Below are 15,678 nucleotides of genomic sequence, written 5' to 3' on the forward strand. Positions count from 1 at the left end.
GCTTTACAATCCGCAATCCGCAATCCGACAAGGCGAATGATATATTCGTATGGTTCTTACTAAAGTTCAACGTTTCGATCAATCTGAAAGAGACGTAAACTTGCTTCGAAAGCACCGAACTGTCGTCGTTAAGCTTCGATCGTTCGAACTCTTCTCGATCGATCATCTAATTTCGTATGTGCATCATAAAACTTCATACTACTTTACTGACAAAAATATAAAAATTTTATATAAGAACAAACTCGCTTGGATTTTTACTATTTTATTTTATTTTATTTTATTTTATTTTATTTTTTTTTATATAGGAAAAAGGTCGATCTAAAAACATTGATATCGATCTATACGTACACAAACACAGATATACACCTATGTATATATATATATATCTACTATTTTTTAAATATTCAGTGATCATATGATCTTTCACGTAGAAATGTTTGCGCGGAGTTACAAAAATATGAGTTTGATTTCAACGAGTTCTTCGGTATCGAAATGTCATCGTTCAACTTTGACTGTTCGGTCCCTCCTCGATCGATCGTTTAATATCGTAAGTGCATCATAAAAGTACCTATGCTATCGATGAAATGTAGATAAATTTTATAAGAACAAACTCGCTTAGACTTTGACCATGAAATTCACATTCTTCTTCTGTATTGACAAAGATCGAGGTAAAAGACATAGATATCAAAGTATTATATATATTGGTAACTTTTTTATCGAAGTGTTTTATATGTAGATATTTAACTTTTTAAATATTCAATGATCCGTATGATCTTCCACGTAGGAATGTTTGCGTGAAATTACAAAGATGTAAGTTTGATATCAACGAGTTCTTTCTCAGCATTGAACTTGTCATCGTTAACCTTTGACTGTTTGATCTTTCCTCGATCGATCATTTAATTTCGTAAATGCATCGTACAAATACGTAAGATATCGACAAAATATAGAAATTTTATATAAAGAAACTCGCTTGGTCGCATTTGACCATGAAATCGACGTACCTCTTTTCTATCGGAAAAGATATCGAGGTATAGAAATATCTTTACGATCTTCCAAATATTCTATTGTTACAAGATTTTACACGTGATAATATTTACGTCGAATTAGGAAGATGCAAATATGATTTTTACGAGTTCTTCGACATTAACGAGATAAAAGTGGTAACTTTGTGGCTATGTACATATGTTGATGCCGGAGTAAAGAAGAGACACAGAAAGAGAAAGAGAAAAAAAGAAAGAGAAACAGATAGATAGAGATAGAGATAGAAATAAAGAGAGAGGCAGCAGACATAAAAGCGAAGCTCTGACGCTATTCTTTCAAACGTTTCAATGAAGTGTAGAAGAGCGACGGGTATGCTACAATGCAAATTCTTCTTCTTCTTTGTTATCTCTGTATCTATCGTTCTCTATCTCTTTCTATCTTCATTTATCTCTCGACAGTTTCGTCGGTCTTTAAACCGAAGTAGAAAATATCTCGTCGAAACGGCAATGGAATTTGTTCGGTCGACAAAGAAGACAACTACCATGTCAGAATTCAATCCCCAAGAGAGATAGAGAAGTTGTATCGTACTATAGTATGAGAACTTTCGCTATTAGATCGTAACCTTTCTTTGGTGTTTTCTATGTCTTGTTTTTTCTATATCTCGTCAAAGGGAAGAACCACTCAATGAAATGGTAATAAAAACAATAGAGAAGTTGCTCACTTCTTCTTCTTCTTCTTCTTCTTTTTCTTTTTCTTCTTCTTCTTCTTCTTCTATCTTTCTTTCGTAAGGATATTAACTTTTTAGCTATTGCAATATATTACATATTAATTCTTTAGCTACTTACGATAATACTTCTCATTAACTTATTTTTTTAAATAGGAAGAGTTACTACGTATATAAAAAGCGTTTCTCTCTGTGGGTGACGTTTTCTTAACGAAAAACTATTATAGTAGCTCATTTGTATTCTTCGTTCGAAAGTACTTTGTTTAAGTACTTAAGTTGCTAGGGAAAATGTGAACGGTTATGATCGCTAGCAATTTTTAATTATCGAAATAAATCAAAATGTATGAAAATTTACGACGATGTTATTTTCTATTAATAATAAAAAGGCCAGATACGATTAAACGCATAATTCAACACATCGAAGCACCGATACCGCGCTAATTTCGTTTACGTTCATACATCTTAGCGAGAGAGTAAAGTAGTCTGTGGATACCGTTCCACGGCCAGTTCCATCGTAGCTATAGGGTTAAATTTAAACGTCAACTCGACACGAACGTTCTTATTAAAATTAGAAAACTCGGTCGTTTCTCAAAATACTATATCTATCTGTTTCTCTTCCCATTCGTTTCTAATAGCTTTTAACGTTATCGTCTTTTAATATTCGACATCAGTGCGCGTTCCACGTTCAAATAAAAAAGAAAAAAGACAAAGAAAAGAAAAAAGAAAAGAAAGAAGGAACGTACATAATGACTTATCATTTGTTACCATATTGTTCATTTTAAGTTGCAATTTAAAACGCCTTTCCTCTAATTGCCCAAAGCCCTCCCATCATTTTTGCTTTTCCTCTTCTTTAAACGAACCACGACTTTGTGATAATTGTAAAAGAAGGGATCGCCCTTTTTTTTTTTTTTTTACCACGAACCAATTACCTCTTTTAACGAGATCTACGAGATCGCGCTTATAACGAGACATCTTTTGCTAAGTCAGACGAGGCGATGTTTTCAAAGGGAAGTTGAAAAAAAAAATGAAAGAAAAAAAAATGTATGAGACGTGTAAGAGCAACGTGGCTTGGTTCGTTTATATAGTTTTTAATTGTTATCTCGAAGAAATAAGAATATCATCTTATATTCGTCCTATCTACGTCGCTTTAATTGGAAATAGTGCACTATAAAATTTTGAACTATTAAAAATGTTCCTATTGAATTCTTTTTCTTTTCTTTTCTCTTTCTCTTTTTTTTTACGATCTTCGAATATATTTTTGCAATGTAGGAAAAAAATAAGAACGAAGAAAGATTAGGTGTACCTAGTAGTATCGAATCGTAAATAGGAAAGGCAAAAGGAGAAAATTAGAAAAGGTTAGAAGAGTCTCTCACAGCTTCTAACGTACGGTGTACAAACGTTGAGAGTTTCTCTATCCATTCAGTAGTATCGTGGCTATGAGAGCACGCGCACACAAGAACACACCTATTTTAGCTCTCAGCAAGGGATTACGTTCTTCGCACTGTACTGCAGATTAGTTTAAAACAAATTGTCCTGCCGTCTGGTTTGTCATCGAGCCTGGTACCATAGCGTTCGCAATGTGAATCCATGCTTTGGGTAAATTGAATTTACCGCTTTTATCCTGTTTTCTCTCTTCCCTTTTCTTTTCTCTTTTCTTTTTCTTCTTCTTTTTTCTTTTTTTTTTTTTTCTTTTTTCATTTCTCTGCAGATTTATCTTTTTTTACGTTCGATGTTAGCCCTCTGTGTCTCCTCGAAATAAAAGAAAAAAAAAAAAGAATAAAATGGAACATATCCATGGATTATTATCAAAAATTTCATCAGAGTAAAATAAGATCTGATCGACGCGAACATTTTTATTATTGGATTGGACAAACATAAGAGGGAAAGAAAAGAAATAAATAAATAAAAAAGAAAAGAGAAAGAAAATTTTATCATATCATCTGTTAGAGATAAAAGTTTATAATGGAATATGGAACGTCACGGTCTCTTTTGGACCATACAAAAGGATTAGATGGACTTCGGAATTACCGATGGATTTCGAAAATTCTTGCAAAAGGTAATTTAGAAGTTGGAAGTTTACAAGGATAAAGCTGGTGGTTGATATTACCGTGTCGAGGACGTACCGCAAGGAGGTCAACCGGGAATTGGTTCCATGGAAGCGGATAGGAATCTACGGGACTGGAGGGGGAGTTCAATCATACGATTTACGTAGACGTGACCTTTATCTATGATCGTTTCGAGCCTTAACAATTTTGTAGAAAATGTCATCGTTAAAAGCGTCATAGTTACCAATAATAACTCGTGCGAAATCGATCAATCGTTTTCAATTACGACATTTTTTCTACGATAATCCTATTTATTATTTTATTTTAAATATATATATATATATAGATTATATTTGTTGATACAAATTCTATATCTAGTTAATTTTTAAAATACAGCATTGTGGTAAATTTTCATCCACGACAGTCTTAATGAGATTTTCTTTTATGCCACCTTTTAAGAGATAATTGACATAATATAATTTTGTCGATATATATATATATATATATATATATATATATATATATTAATATTGATGTACATTAGAGTCTTGTTAAAGTACAAGGAAAAAGTATTTAAGTCCTGCTTTTACGAGCACGGGGAAGGGTACTTCAAATTGAGAAAATGGAAACAAACTTAACTTTTAAAATATTAGAAACTTTCTCGTAAACTACAAAAAGCATGAAGAACCTGTAATATTGAAAGTTTTCTTTGTACTCTCCTTTCGTTACTTATCTCTTTCCTTTGCTGTAAAAATAGAATTACTAATGTCCACGTTCGTTAGATTTGTTTATTAACTTTCTACGAGGGATAGTATATATCTTGATATTTGCTCTCTTTTAAATCTAACTTTTATCTCGAGTGAAAAAAAAAACATAAAAGGACGAAAGTTGATTTTCTTGTAGAGTTATAAAGTTTTATCTTACAAAATATTGAATCGATCCTTTGATTCGTTAAAGGAATGCTTAAAATTTTATTTCAAAAGAATAAGAAATGGACAAATTACAAAGCGAAACATAAGATTCTAGATGGTTATTTATGATAATTATTATAATTATCTAGTCGGTTTGAAAAATAAGATATTCGTCTAGAATTTCACCGACGATAAAATTTCACTGTAATTATTTAATGCTATCTTCTGAGAATTAATTAGCGATATTTTCTAATTGATCTCTCGAACAAAATACTAAGATTAAATCTTTTCACCCGTAATAGAATTACTGTGATTTGTTTTCCTTTTCCTTCAGAAATTAATCAACATGATTTTCTAATTGATTTCTCAGATAAAAAAAAAAAAAAAGAAAAGAAAAGATTCAAACAAAATTTCATCGGTGACGATATTAACGAGATTATTTTGTTCTACCATTTGAGATTTAATTGGCATAATTTTTTAATTGATTGTTAAAATAATACATGAGACTTAAAATTTTACCCGTACTAGTATTAACGTGATTTATTTTATTTTATCCTTTTAAGGGCTAATTAAAGGGCAAATAAGACACTTAGCATTAATAGGTAATTAGTATTGGCAACTTTCGTGAAAGTTTTACGAGGGAGTTCTCTCCTTTCGAAGTACTTATTTGGTTGGTTTCTTTGTCCTCTTTTTTCTTCTTCTTTTTTTCACATTTTTTTCTTTTTTCAAAGTACTCCAGTTTTAAAAACATTTCGGCTGTGAGATCACGTTACAAGAAGACACACGTGCGTCGTATATTTCAAACGATGGGAAACTCGCGTTTTTACGAAGGCAGCGTACGAAATAACCTGTCAGATAGACGAGCAAAGGGAAGAGAGAGAGAACAGGGCCAAACTGTGGAAGGGCGAAAGGCTTAAGGGTTATTGAAGTAGATCGAAAAAGAGAACGTGACTTAAGTGTGAAAATACATACTTCTTATTTTACGACTAGGTATTATATTTTTCCTTCTCGCTCGTCTCTATTCTTTTATTTTTTTCCTAGTTTTTCGTTTTTATTTATAAATAATTTCTCATGAATCTATACACACACACACACACACATATATATATATATATGGTGATAAGAGATTATCGACTCGATAAATAATTTTACGAAATCCATCAAAATTTGACGAATTTCTAATTTCATATTAGAAATAAGAAAAATCATAAATATTATTTCCCAACAAACTGCGTTAACTTTAATCGATATAAAGATACGAATTAATATTATAACAAAAAAGAAAAAAAATGACATTTCAATAAATAAATAAATAAATAAGTATATATATATATATATATATATGTATATAAATCTGTAAATCAAGTGTTAATTACTGGTAAAAATTATCTTTCGGTTTCATTAATATTCAACGATGCTTTTCATTCGATTAACCTTCTTTGAATAACTTGGATGATCTTCGTGTTAAAACGACCCGAGTTTTATGACTTGAAACGAGTTTGAATGAAAATTTGACATAATAAAAAATGAGAACGTACAAAGGATATTGCTGTTGTGAAAATGGTTCGTCATCAGAGCGTTATTAATCGCTTTACATACACTCATTGTTTATCAACGGTCCTTTTCGGTTTTCTCTCTCTCTCTCTCTCTCTCTCTCTCTCTCTCTCTCTTTCTCTCGTTCTCTCCACTCCTTTTAACGTTCTCGTTAAGCGTTGATTTAGGTTGAGATGGAGTCCTCGAAAGTAAGGTCCATTCGTGCAAGCATCTCTTGACCCGACCTATAATACCACTTGTAATACGTACAAAGATCACTGAGAAATAAATCGAGCTTTAAAGAGATCTCGTCTTGAAGCTTATCGCATTCTTTCGTACCAATGGCCAAATCCAATGTATGTGTGTGTGAGTGTGTGTGTGTACACAACATCGTAAATTTTTTATTCCATTAGAAATATCTTTTATATCGTTTCCAATGGAAGTGTAAAAACATTCTCGAATTCGTTGGAAATTCGTCGAAATAAAGTCTAAATCAGTGAGGAAATCAAAACGAATGAGATACTCGATTATATATCCTGGTATTACTATATATAAGTCTGGAAAAGCGTCGTACCAACTGGACAACTCTTTGTACGTCCCCTAGAGACCCGTGCAAATGGACGTTCGCGTGATCTATGAGATTTCACGCTACGTTCTGATAACATTACCGCGATCGTCTCTAGAGATTTACCGTATCGTAGAACAACTGGACGAGTTTTCTCGATATAAAGGTGTATTAGATATGTATTACAAACGGAAGAAACACATTCCTTAAATATATTTGTGCACGTCGAGATTGAATATTCTCAAATTACGTCTATCTCTATCGTCTTTTTTCTTCTTTTTCTTTTTTTTCCTTTTTTCCTTTTCTTTTCTTTTTTTCACTCGTCGTCCGTTAATCCGTAAAAGGAAAATCGAGTCACGTTTTGCGACGAGAAATTTTTTCAATGAAACGACCCGTCGGCACTCGAGGAACACCCATTTGTTCGTTGGTTTCCAATCGTTAATTGGTCAGATTATTTTGTCTTTTTGAAAGGAAAAAGAAAAAAGGAGAAAATAATCAAAAGGAAAAAGAACGAAAGAAAATGATTCAATCGAATTCGATTCACGTTCGATATCCCAAAATCTTTGTGTCCGATTGTTACGGATACGCTTCGATTTTTTCTTTTTTTTTTTTTTAATTAAAAACACGATTTATTTTACAAGTGAAAACGTTAATCGGCAGCTCGTTCGATTTCCATTTGACAAAAAAAAAAAAAATAATAGAATGAAAAAAGAGGTGTACTTTCTAGTAACGAATACATTTCTACTAAACGAAGTTATTACTTAAAAAAAATTTTTTTTTTTTATGAAATTACACATCTTAACCCGTACAATGTAATCCCGTGCAAGTACTGTAACGAATCGATTCGTTGAACACTAATTTAACGTCTTTCGACGTGACACCTTTCGAATGTCTTCATGTACCATCGAGCTTCACGGCAATTACTCCGATTGAATTTTCTGACAATCGATTTAATTATTTCACCGACCTCACCAAAGACTAATTGTAAGTATCGCCATTTCGTTCGATCGTACGGATCCTTACATGCGATACGTCACGATTTACGATCGTCCCTTATACCTTTTTCACCTTCTGGAACTTATAAAAAAAAAGAAGTATAGAAGAAGAAGAAGAACAAGAAAAGAAGAAAAGCAACAATAATAAAAAGAAAAGAAAGAATAAAAAGGAAGAAAACATCGTTGTGTAATTATCAAGAAAATTTGTTGGAAACAGAGGAACCCGACGTTTCGGCAATGTTTCATTCTGGAAAAGAACTCCTATATATTTTCCAGCATGAACGTGTTAGAGGTAAAAGCGAAATCCTGTTTCTACATAGAAACTGCGGGAAGCTTTTCGAGCGAAGCTTCATTGCCAATTGTTCGGGGATCGAAAGAAAAGAGTACTTCTCGTATCTTTATGATTTACATTAAACACTTGTCGTTACATACAATCTTTCTTCGCAACCTTGGACGTGAAGTAGATCTTCTTATGCGTTTTAACAGGATTCTTTCAAAAAGGAGAAAAAAAAGGAGGGATGGAGGGAGAAAGAGAGAGAGAGAGAAAAAGAAAGAAAGAGATAGAGAAAGAAAAAGAGAAAGGAGAGAGACTGGCGTTTTTAAAATGTAGGTCAACGCTAGAAGTGGTTGTATAAAAAGAGAGAAAAACTAAGGGAAATAGAAAACAAAACAAACTGTGGACCTCAACGAGATTGGCAGGTTCGACATTTTCGCGTTAACTTTCGCAAAGAATCAAAGAAAGCTTTTCGCGAATATCTATCGAAGCGAGGAATTTATTTATCGTCGTATATCTGTTTGATATTCTTTTTCTCTTTTTCCATTTTTGTATTCCTTTTTTCTTTTATTATATCCTCCTTTTAATCGTTCCCCTTCAATCTCGCGAAATTTAAAAAGAATATCTACAATTGGAATCTTAAAAAAGTATAAAAGGGTACATGGTCGAGCGATATTTGTTATCGAGTCGACAATAGAAGGATAAAGATAAAACGTGGAACGATATTATTATTCGTACGATTCGATGTCGAAAGTTCATTGCCAATGTCCCCCGGCCTTGGCCGATTCGAAAAGGCAAAGGTTTCTTTCTTTTTTACCCTACGCCACTCCCCGTGTTCTTTCTCCCCTTCCTCTGGTTTTTAGTCATTTATCACTCAAAGCCCATCCGAGTGCATGCGGTGCGACCTTGCGAGAGTATATATGTATATATGTATATATATATATATATATATACATACATATATGTATGTATGTATGTATGTATGTATGTATGTATTTTTACGACTCTTTGCGCTGTGGTTATAAAATGGGGAGATAGATAGAAAGAGAGAGAGAGAGAGAGAGAAACAAAAAAAGGGAGGGAGAAAAAAGAGGGAGAAAAAGAAAGAAAGAAAGAAAGAAAATAAAAAAGGAGAGGAAAAAATATGCGTTTCTAAAATGTGGGTCAGTGGTATGGGAGGAACAGGAGGGAACAGCTGGAGACCGCGACAAAAGGAAGAAGAGGATAGGAGAGAAACGAACGATCCATTATCACGAAAGTATCAGCGTGCACAAGCAACGGGGGTTAAAGAATAGAGAAATGGAATGGGCTGGTTGGAAAAAGAGAAAGAGAGAAAAAAAAGGAGGGAGGAAACGGAAAAAGGATAAGAGGAAAAGTGTGGCCATGGCCGCACGATAAAGAACATAATTCTTTTTCGAAGCACGAGACTAGAATCGTAATCTTCATTACTCTCGTTATTAACGTATCCTATTCACGGCTATTTTTTCTCCTCGATCGTTAGATGCTTCATCGAATCGTACAACGCCCTTATATTATCGATTTCATTTTGATCGAAGATCGGTTTTGTTTTCGTTAATTAAATGAAATTATTTTTTATTTATTTATTTTTTTTTTTCGTTAATTATATCATTCATTCTTCTAATTTGACTCTATTCGTTATATACCTTTATATATATATATATATATATATATATATATATATATATATATGTATGTATGTATGTTTATATATACGTAGGTCTCTCGAATTAGATTTTATTCTCGAATATTCTAAAAATGTATACTATAATTATAAAGTTAATTACGTAGAGAACGGTATATTTATTCTGGTTTTGGCAAACGCGTTTCCCTGTTTTTCTTTTTTCTTTATTTTTTTAGAGAATAAAAATACATTTTGTTAACGCAACCGAGAACAACGTGGTGAATGCAATGCGTAAAATTTGTAGAAATATATAACATACGTATACACTTATATACACAGATATTTAAAAAAACATACGGCTTACATTACGAACGTGGCATATATTAAGGTATTATTATCTTACGTTTAGTAACGTTTTATCGTGCTCGTAAAAAAAACACATTAATAAATGCTCGCCTTTGAAATTGCCTTTTTTATTGTCTCGACGCCATTTATTTCTTTAAACCAGTTCTCGAAGTCGAGGAGAAAACGTTCAACCTTTTAAATTTTGTCCTTTATTTAATGTCATTGTTATATCATTCATTTTATTATTTTTTTCTTCTTTTTATTGTTTTTTTACATTCTATATCTAGTGTGTATATATATATATATATATACACCTATATAGACATACATAGATAAATGTACGTAATAAGTATCTATATATTTCTTTTTATCTTTACATAAATATATATGTATGTAATTTTACATAATTACATATGTATATCCGTATCGAAGTACATTAAATGGCGAATATTTCATCGGCGGATATTATTATTATTATCGATATATCACTCGAAACTTTTTCTCGATATTTTCTCATTGAATATCCTTTATTTTTTTCGTTAATATTTCAAACGATTTATCTTAGATAAATGCTGTGGACATACTTGCAGTAATAACATATAATTTCCTTTTTCAACATATCTAACTATTTATGTATAATTATTATTATACATATTTTTCTATCTCTTATTCTCTCGTTATGTCTTCTATTATCTCTTTTTTTAAATACAAAACTTTCGCGATCCTATGTCGAGCTTGATTAAATATCACATTTTGTTTCAACTCACTTCTATATCGAATTGCTTTCTCGAGTTGTAAATATTTAATATAAATATATTCATATTAATATATCATACGTATTGAAGTATTGTAATAAAGGCAAACTAATCGATACTGATCGAAATTGCTCAATTACACGCATACGAATATACATGCACGCGATACACGTATACACGTATACAATGATCAATTTTTAAACGCATAATAGCATTTATGAAATAATTGTAGCATTTATAGTTAGCATTTATTAATAGCATTTATGCGATCATTTTTATAACGGCATTCGTTTTCCATCCAGAAATCATTAATTAGTTTGTCACGTGCCTTAGGGTTAACTCAAGGTTTCAAGGTGAGACAAAGTATGATACGCGTTTGAATAATCCGACGACGGTATGATATGCACGCAAGTTGAATTGAGAAACAACGCCTAAGCGCATTCAGAAGCGCCAACAGAAATAATGGGAACGTGAGTCACGCTAATAATAGTCCAACCCCACTACTATCATCGAGTCGTTCCGCCTGCTGCCGGATAATAATTTGTCTTCCCACTTCTCTCGTCTCTCTCTCTTTCTCTCTCTCTCTCTCTCCCTCTGTCTTTATCTTTCTCTTTCTCAGTTACCTACGGGAGATGACATCCCAAAAGCTGGATTAACAGATCTCAAGACAGAAACAATTCGAATTACTTCTCGATATCACGTGATTAATATACAAAAGAACGTGTAATACCAAACGATTAGTATGTATACACCTACACGTTTAAGTATCATCAAACGATCGTTCATGGAATTATATATACCTCTCTAAAAATAGAAAATACCCGAGCCATTAACCTGTTAACAAGTAAAACGTGTATTTATGAAATATATATTCGTTATAAAAATAATCCGTGGAAAGGAAGCTTTGGATAAATATATAAAAATTGTAAAAATAATGGAGAACAGATTATAATGTTTTTTATTATATTAATGAAAATGAGAATGGAATAACTCGTTCTTTTTGTTATTTGATCGCGCGAAACAGAGAAATAATAAAATTATCACGATGAATTAATCCCTCCTGCCAACTTCATAGATTTTGCTTCGTTGATGTGAAATCAATTTGATCAGCCAATAGATCTTCTTTTTTCTCCGTTCGCCCATTTTCCTTCTTTTTCTTCTTCTTTATTATTTCTGTTTCTTTTTTTCTTTTTTTTTTTTTTTTTTGCCGAAGCGTCCGAAAGAGTTGGTAGCCAAATTTCAGGATATTACGGCCGACGCTTACTTCGTTTAAAACGATCGAACAAATCTTTCCTTCTTGCTATAGGAACATCTCGCGAAAGAAGAAGAACAGAGAGTATGAAGGATAGAATAATTATAAATAAAATAAGGCAATGCATATGCATGAACTTGGGAGCGAGTGTTACCATTGAGGACGTTAGGAAAACTCGTAATATGCAAATCGCAGTCGCTCGCTAGATCGCCGAAAACAAAAAGTTACGTTCTTGAAAAGAAATCGATCGATGTTTTTGAAGCAATATATACGAACTATAATGCTATTTGTACTAAAGCTTCGAATAAGATTGACATAGAGCTACAAAAACGAAAAAGAAGTTTCTTTTTTTTTTTTCTTTTGTTAAACTTTTCAGCATATAATACAGAACGAGTGGCTAAAGATCTTTAGATGATTTATTAAATCGATTACTTGTTTTTCTTTTTTCGAGAAATTTTAATCCGATCGTTTATCAGATTGTAAAACTACAAGCCTAGTTACAAGCATGAAAAGTCTCAAGAAAAGTAATAATTGGTTTTTATAAACACTTAGAAACTTACATAGCTCTGGTTACATTCTATTACATAAAAATACATTTGGCGTCTAATATGTTCTTTATTATTAAAAATGAAATAGATATCATCGAAATGTATACCATACTTGATAATTACAACGTGTTTATCAAAACTTACGTTCAGTGGGACGTAATCCAAATATAATATCGACGAAAGCATGACAAATCAATCAAGAAGGGAACGTAATAGAATACTGTATTTCTTGGAGATAAATATATTTTCACATGTTTAGATATGTATATATACAGATCTCACCTGACCTGATAGATATATTTCATCTATTTAAGATCAATGCATCGTTATTGATTCAAAGCGATGCGAGAAAGCGTAAAAGAAAGACATTCCCCGAATACATAGAAGAATAATATAAGGATGAATGCCCGTACCGTTTCTCGTTGCAATCGAGTGCACCTCGTCTTTTCTTTCTTCCTTCCTTTAGAAAACACGGTGAAACAATGAGGGGAAAAAAAATGTTCTCTCCGTATAGATTCTAACAGAGATATATAGAATGAAATTCCTAGAATTCCAACCCTTCCATTCCGTGCGGTTTCAAAAAGTTATGAGGCACACCGATCGACGATCTCCTCGAACGAATTAATCTTCATTAGGAGGAAAAAAAGAATTAGAAAAGAAAGGACAAAAAAATGACAAAAAAATAAAATATAAAAAAAACAAAAGAGGAAAAGAGAAAAGAAAAATAGTTTAGAATCACCGAGAGACTATAATCGGCTCCATTCATCGTCAGACCACTCTCATTCATCTCTTGCAGCTCTTTCTTTCTTTCTGTTTTTTTTTCTCCTTTTTTCTTTTTTTCTTCCTACCGTTTCCGTAGAAACACCGCGACTAATGACCCGTGACTTTTCAACGGTAATTGAAATCAATTAAAAGAACATGAAAATAGTAGGACACACATAGATCATAATGATAATTATATCTATTTAAAACTTACCTCCTTGTAACTGTGGTTCTCCAAGTTCAACGTAAAAGAGAGCGTCCTTTTCGTAAGAGTCTTCCTCGATGATCTCCATACTGACAGTTTTTCTAAAATCCGAACAAGAAAACAAAGAAAAGAGGATTATAAGAGATACGAAAAATTGTGCGAAAAAGTGTGAAGGGAGGAATGGGATGTGATAAGAGAATACTCTCTCTCTCTTTCTTTCTTGTGCGCGCGCGTCATCGTTTATTATTTTATTTATGTAAATCCTCGGAATAACGAGGAAGAGAGAGGGAGGTAGATGAGAAAAGGGGATAGCTTGAGAGGGAGGGGGACGAGGTCGAAGGTAACGTGGTTATCTCTAAAATAACTCTGACCTTACACTTGAAGCCACGCCGTGACGATAACCAACCCATCGTCCGTAGAGACCCGAAGAGTCGACCGATAGTTACGATACCGTGCACAATTCTAAAACGTTATACTATCATCGTCTTCGATCAATATAAGTATTCATTTTAATACTTGTTCACTCGTTTCGTGTTCGTCGATGTAAAAGAAACAAAAATTTTGTTGCTGTTTATTAACGTTTAGTTAAAGTGTATTGAAATAATGTAATATTTAATTTCGATGGAAATTATAAATATTTTTAATTTCTGTTATAAAAGGATGGATAAAAAAAAAATAGATCATTCTTCTTCAGGTTAATCTTATTTCTTTTTTTTTCAGGTTTTTTCTTTGCCCACTTAATAACTCCGTGTCCACCCTTAAAGTAACTCGAAATTTTTATGACTTTTGTTAAAAATAGTTTCTAAAAAATAATTGATATGCTTGAAATTTATCCAAAAAAAAAAAGAGAGAATTTCTTTTCTTTCGAAAAGGATAAACTTCTATTTCTTGTTATGCTTTGTCTTCACAAAATGCTTTATTTGTCAATCTTGTTTTTATTAAGTATTGGAAGGAGTAAAAAATAAGTTGTGAATAAGAATTCACATTTGTATACTGTATTATTTGATTGGTTTTTCTTCTTTTTTTTTTCATAGTAAGTAATATACTCGACCGCTGAGATAAAACGAGAACTTACTTTGTCCCACATACTTAAAGAGTTAAGTGAGGATATGAAAGAGTTAGCACTTTAATTTTTTCATAAAGGAGTATTACAGACTATACATTATCAGACTATTACAGTACAAAAAGTTTAAGAACAGTTTAAGAGAATATTACGAGGAAATATTAATTAGCAGGAAAACTTGTTTGTATTTTGTAAAATTCGATAGTTACAAATTATAAATATAATATCTTTTTATATTATCTTATAAAGGATATGTAATACTGCGATTAAAATATTGATCGGTATATACGTAAGATGTTATTACATAAATAATGAATATATGAGCCGACTATGTACGCCACTCAAAGGATTATCTCCTTTCGTTAAGTCTCATTAATCTTAATTGATTAAAACATCCAATTGAGCAGCTTACAGGAAATCAATTTTTCTTATTGGAATTTCCGACTCGATATGTAGATAAATTGAAAGAAGAAGAAGAACAAGAAAGAAGTGATGGTGTCTCTTTACTTTTTTCCTCTTCTTTTCTTCTTTCTTCTCCTAGTTTTTCTTATTTTACCAATCTCGTTTCGTACCTTCTCTTGACAAGGTACCCATTCGACGAACATCGCTCGTTATAAATCGAACGATCTAGCCAATCCAATCTAGTGGTGTTCGATTTTTTTTTCGTTTTCCAAAGTGTCGAAAATGAAGGAAATTAAATAAAGTGAGATAAAATTAAGGCCGTAGACGATGATAGATAACAGCTTGAGCTGATAGAAAAAGGAGAGGAAAAAATGAAAAAAAAAAGAAATAGAAAAGAAAAAAAAGAAAAATCGTTCTGCAATTATCGCAATAAAGGTACATAAAATAATACAATAATTTAAGTGAATCCAATGTCGACGAGGCAAATGAATTGTTCGATGGTAAATGTCAGCGATCACCATTTGCCCTTAAAATCTCACTAATGAAAATGTTAAGCCATGGAAAATAGAAAAGCTGACGCGTCCATCGCATAATGCTTCCTCACAGAACGATAAAATTAGAAGAATTAAACCAAGTTACTAGTTATATACCTATATACATCTGACATTTTCAACAT

At 32.1% G+C, this 15,678-nt stretch overlaps 1 protein-coding gene across 3 annotated transcripts in view; it reads right to left on the reverse strand.

Moving 5' to 3' along the window:
• The window catches only part of LOC127065650 (sodium/calcium exchanger 1), a 77,856-nt gene that overhangs the window by 48,662 nt on the left and 13,516 nt on the right, over positions 1-15,678 (reverse strand). For all 3 annotated transcript variants that reach the window (XM_050998336.1, XM_050998430.1, XM_050998513.1), the window contains exon 3: positions 13,547-13,638. In XM_050998336.1, coding sequence (XP_050854293.1) covers positions 13,547-13,638 — 92 coding nt within the window. The remainder of the gene's footprint in view (positions 1-13,546; positions 13,639-15,678) is intronic.

The sequence above is a fragment of the Vespula vulgaris genome, chromosome 1, assembly GCF_905475345.1.
Source record: "Vespula vulgaris chromosome 1, iyVesVulg1.1, whole genome shotgun sequence".
In the NCBI taxonomy this organism is placed as follows: domain Eukaryota; kingdom Metazoa; phylum Arthropoda; class Insecta; order Hymenoptera; family Vespidae; genus Vespula; species Vespula vulgaris.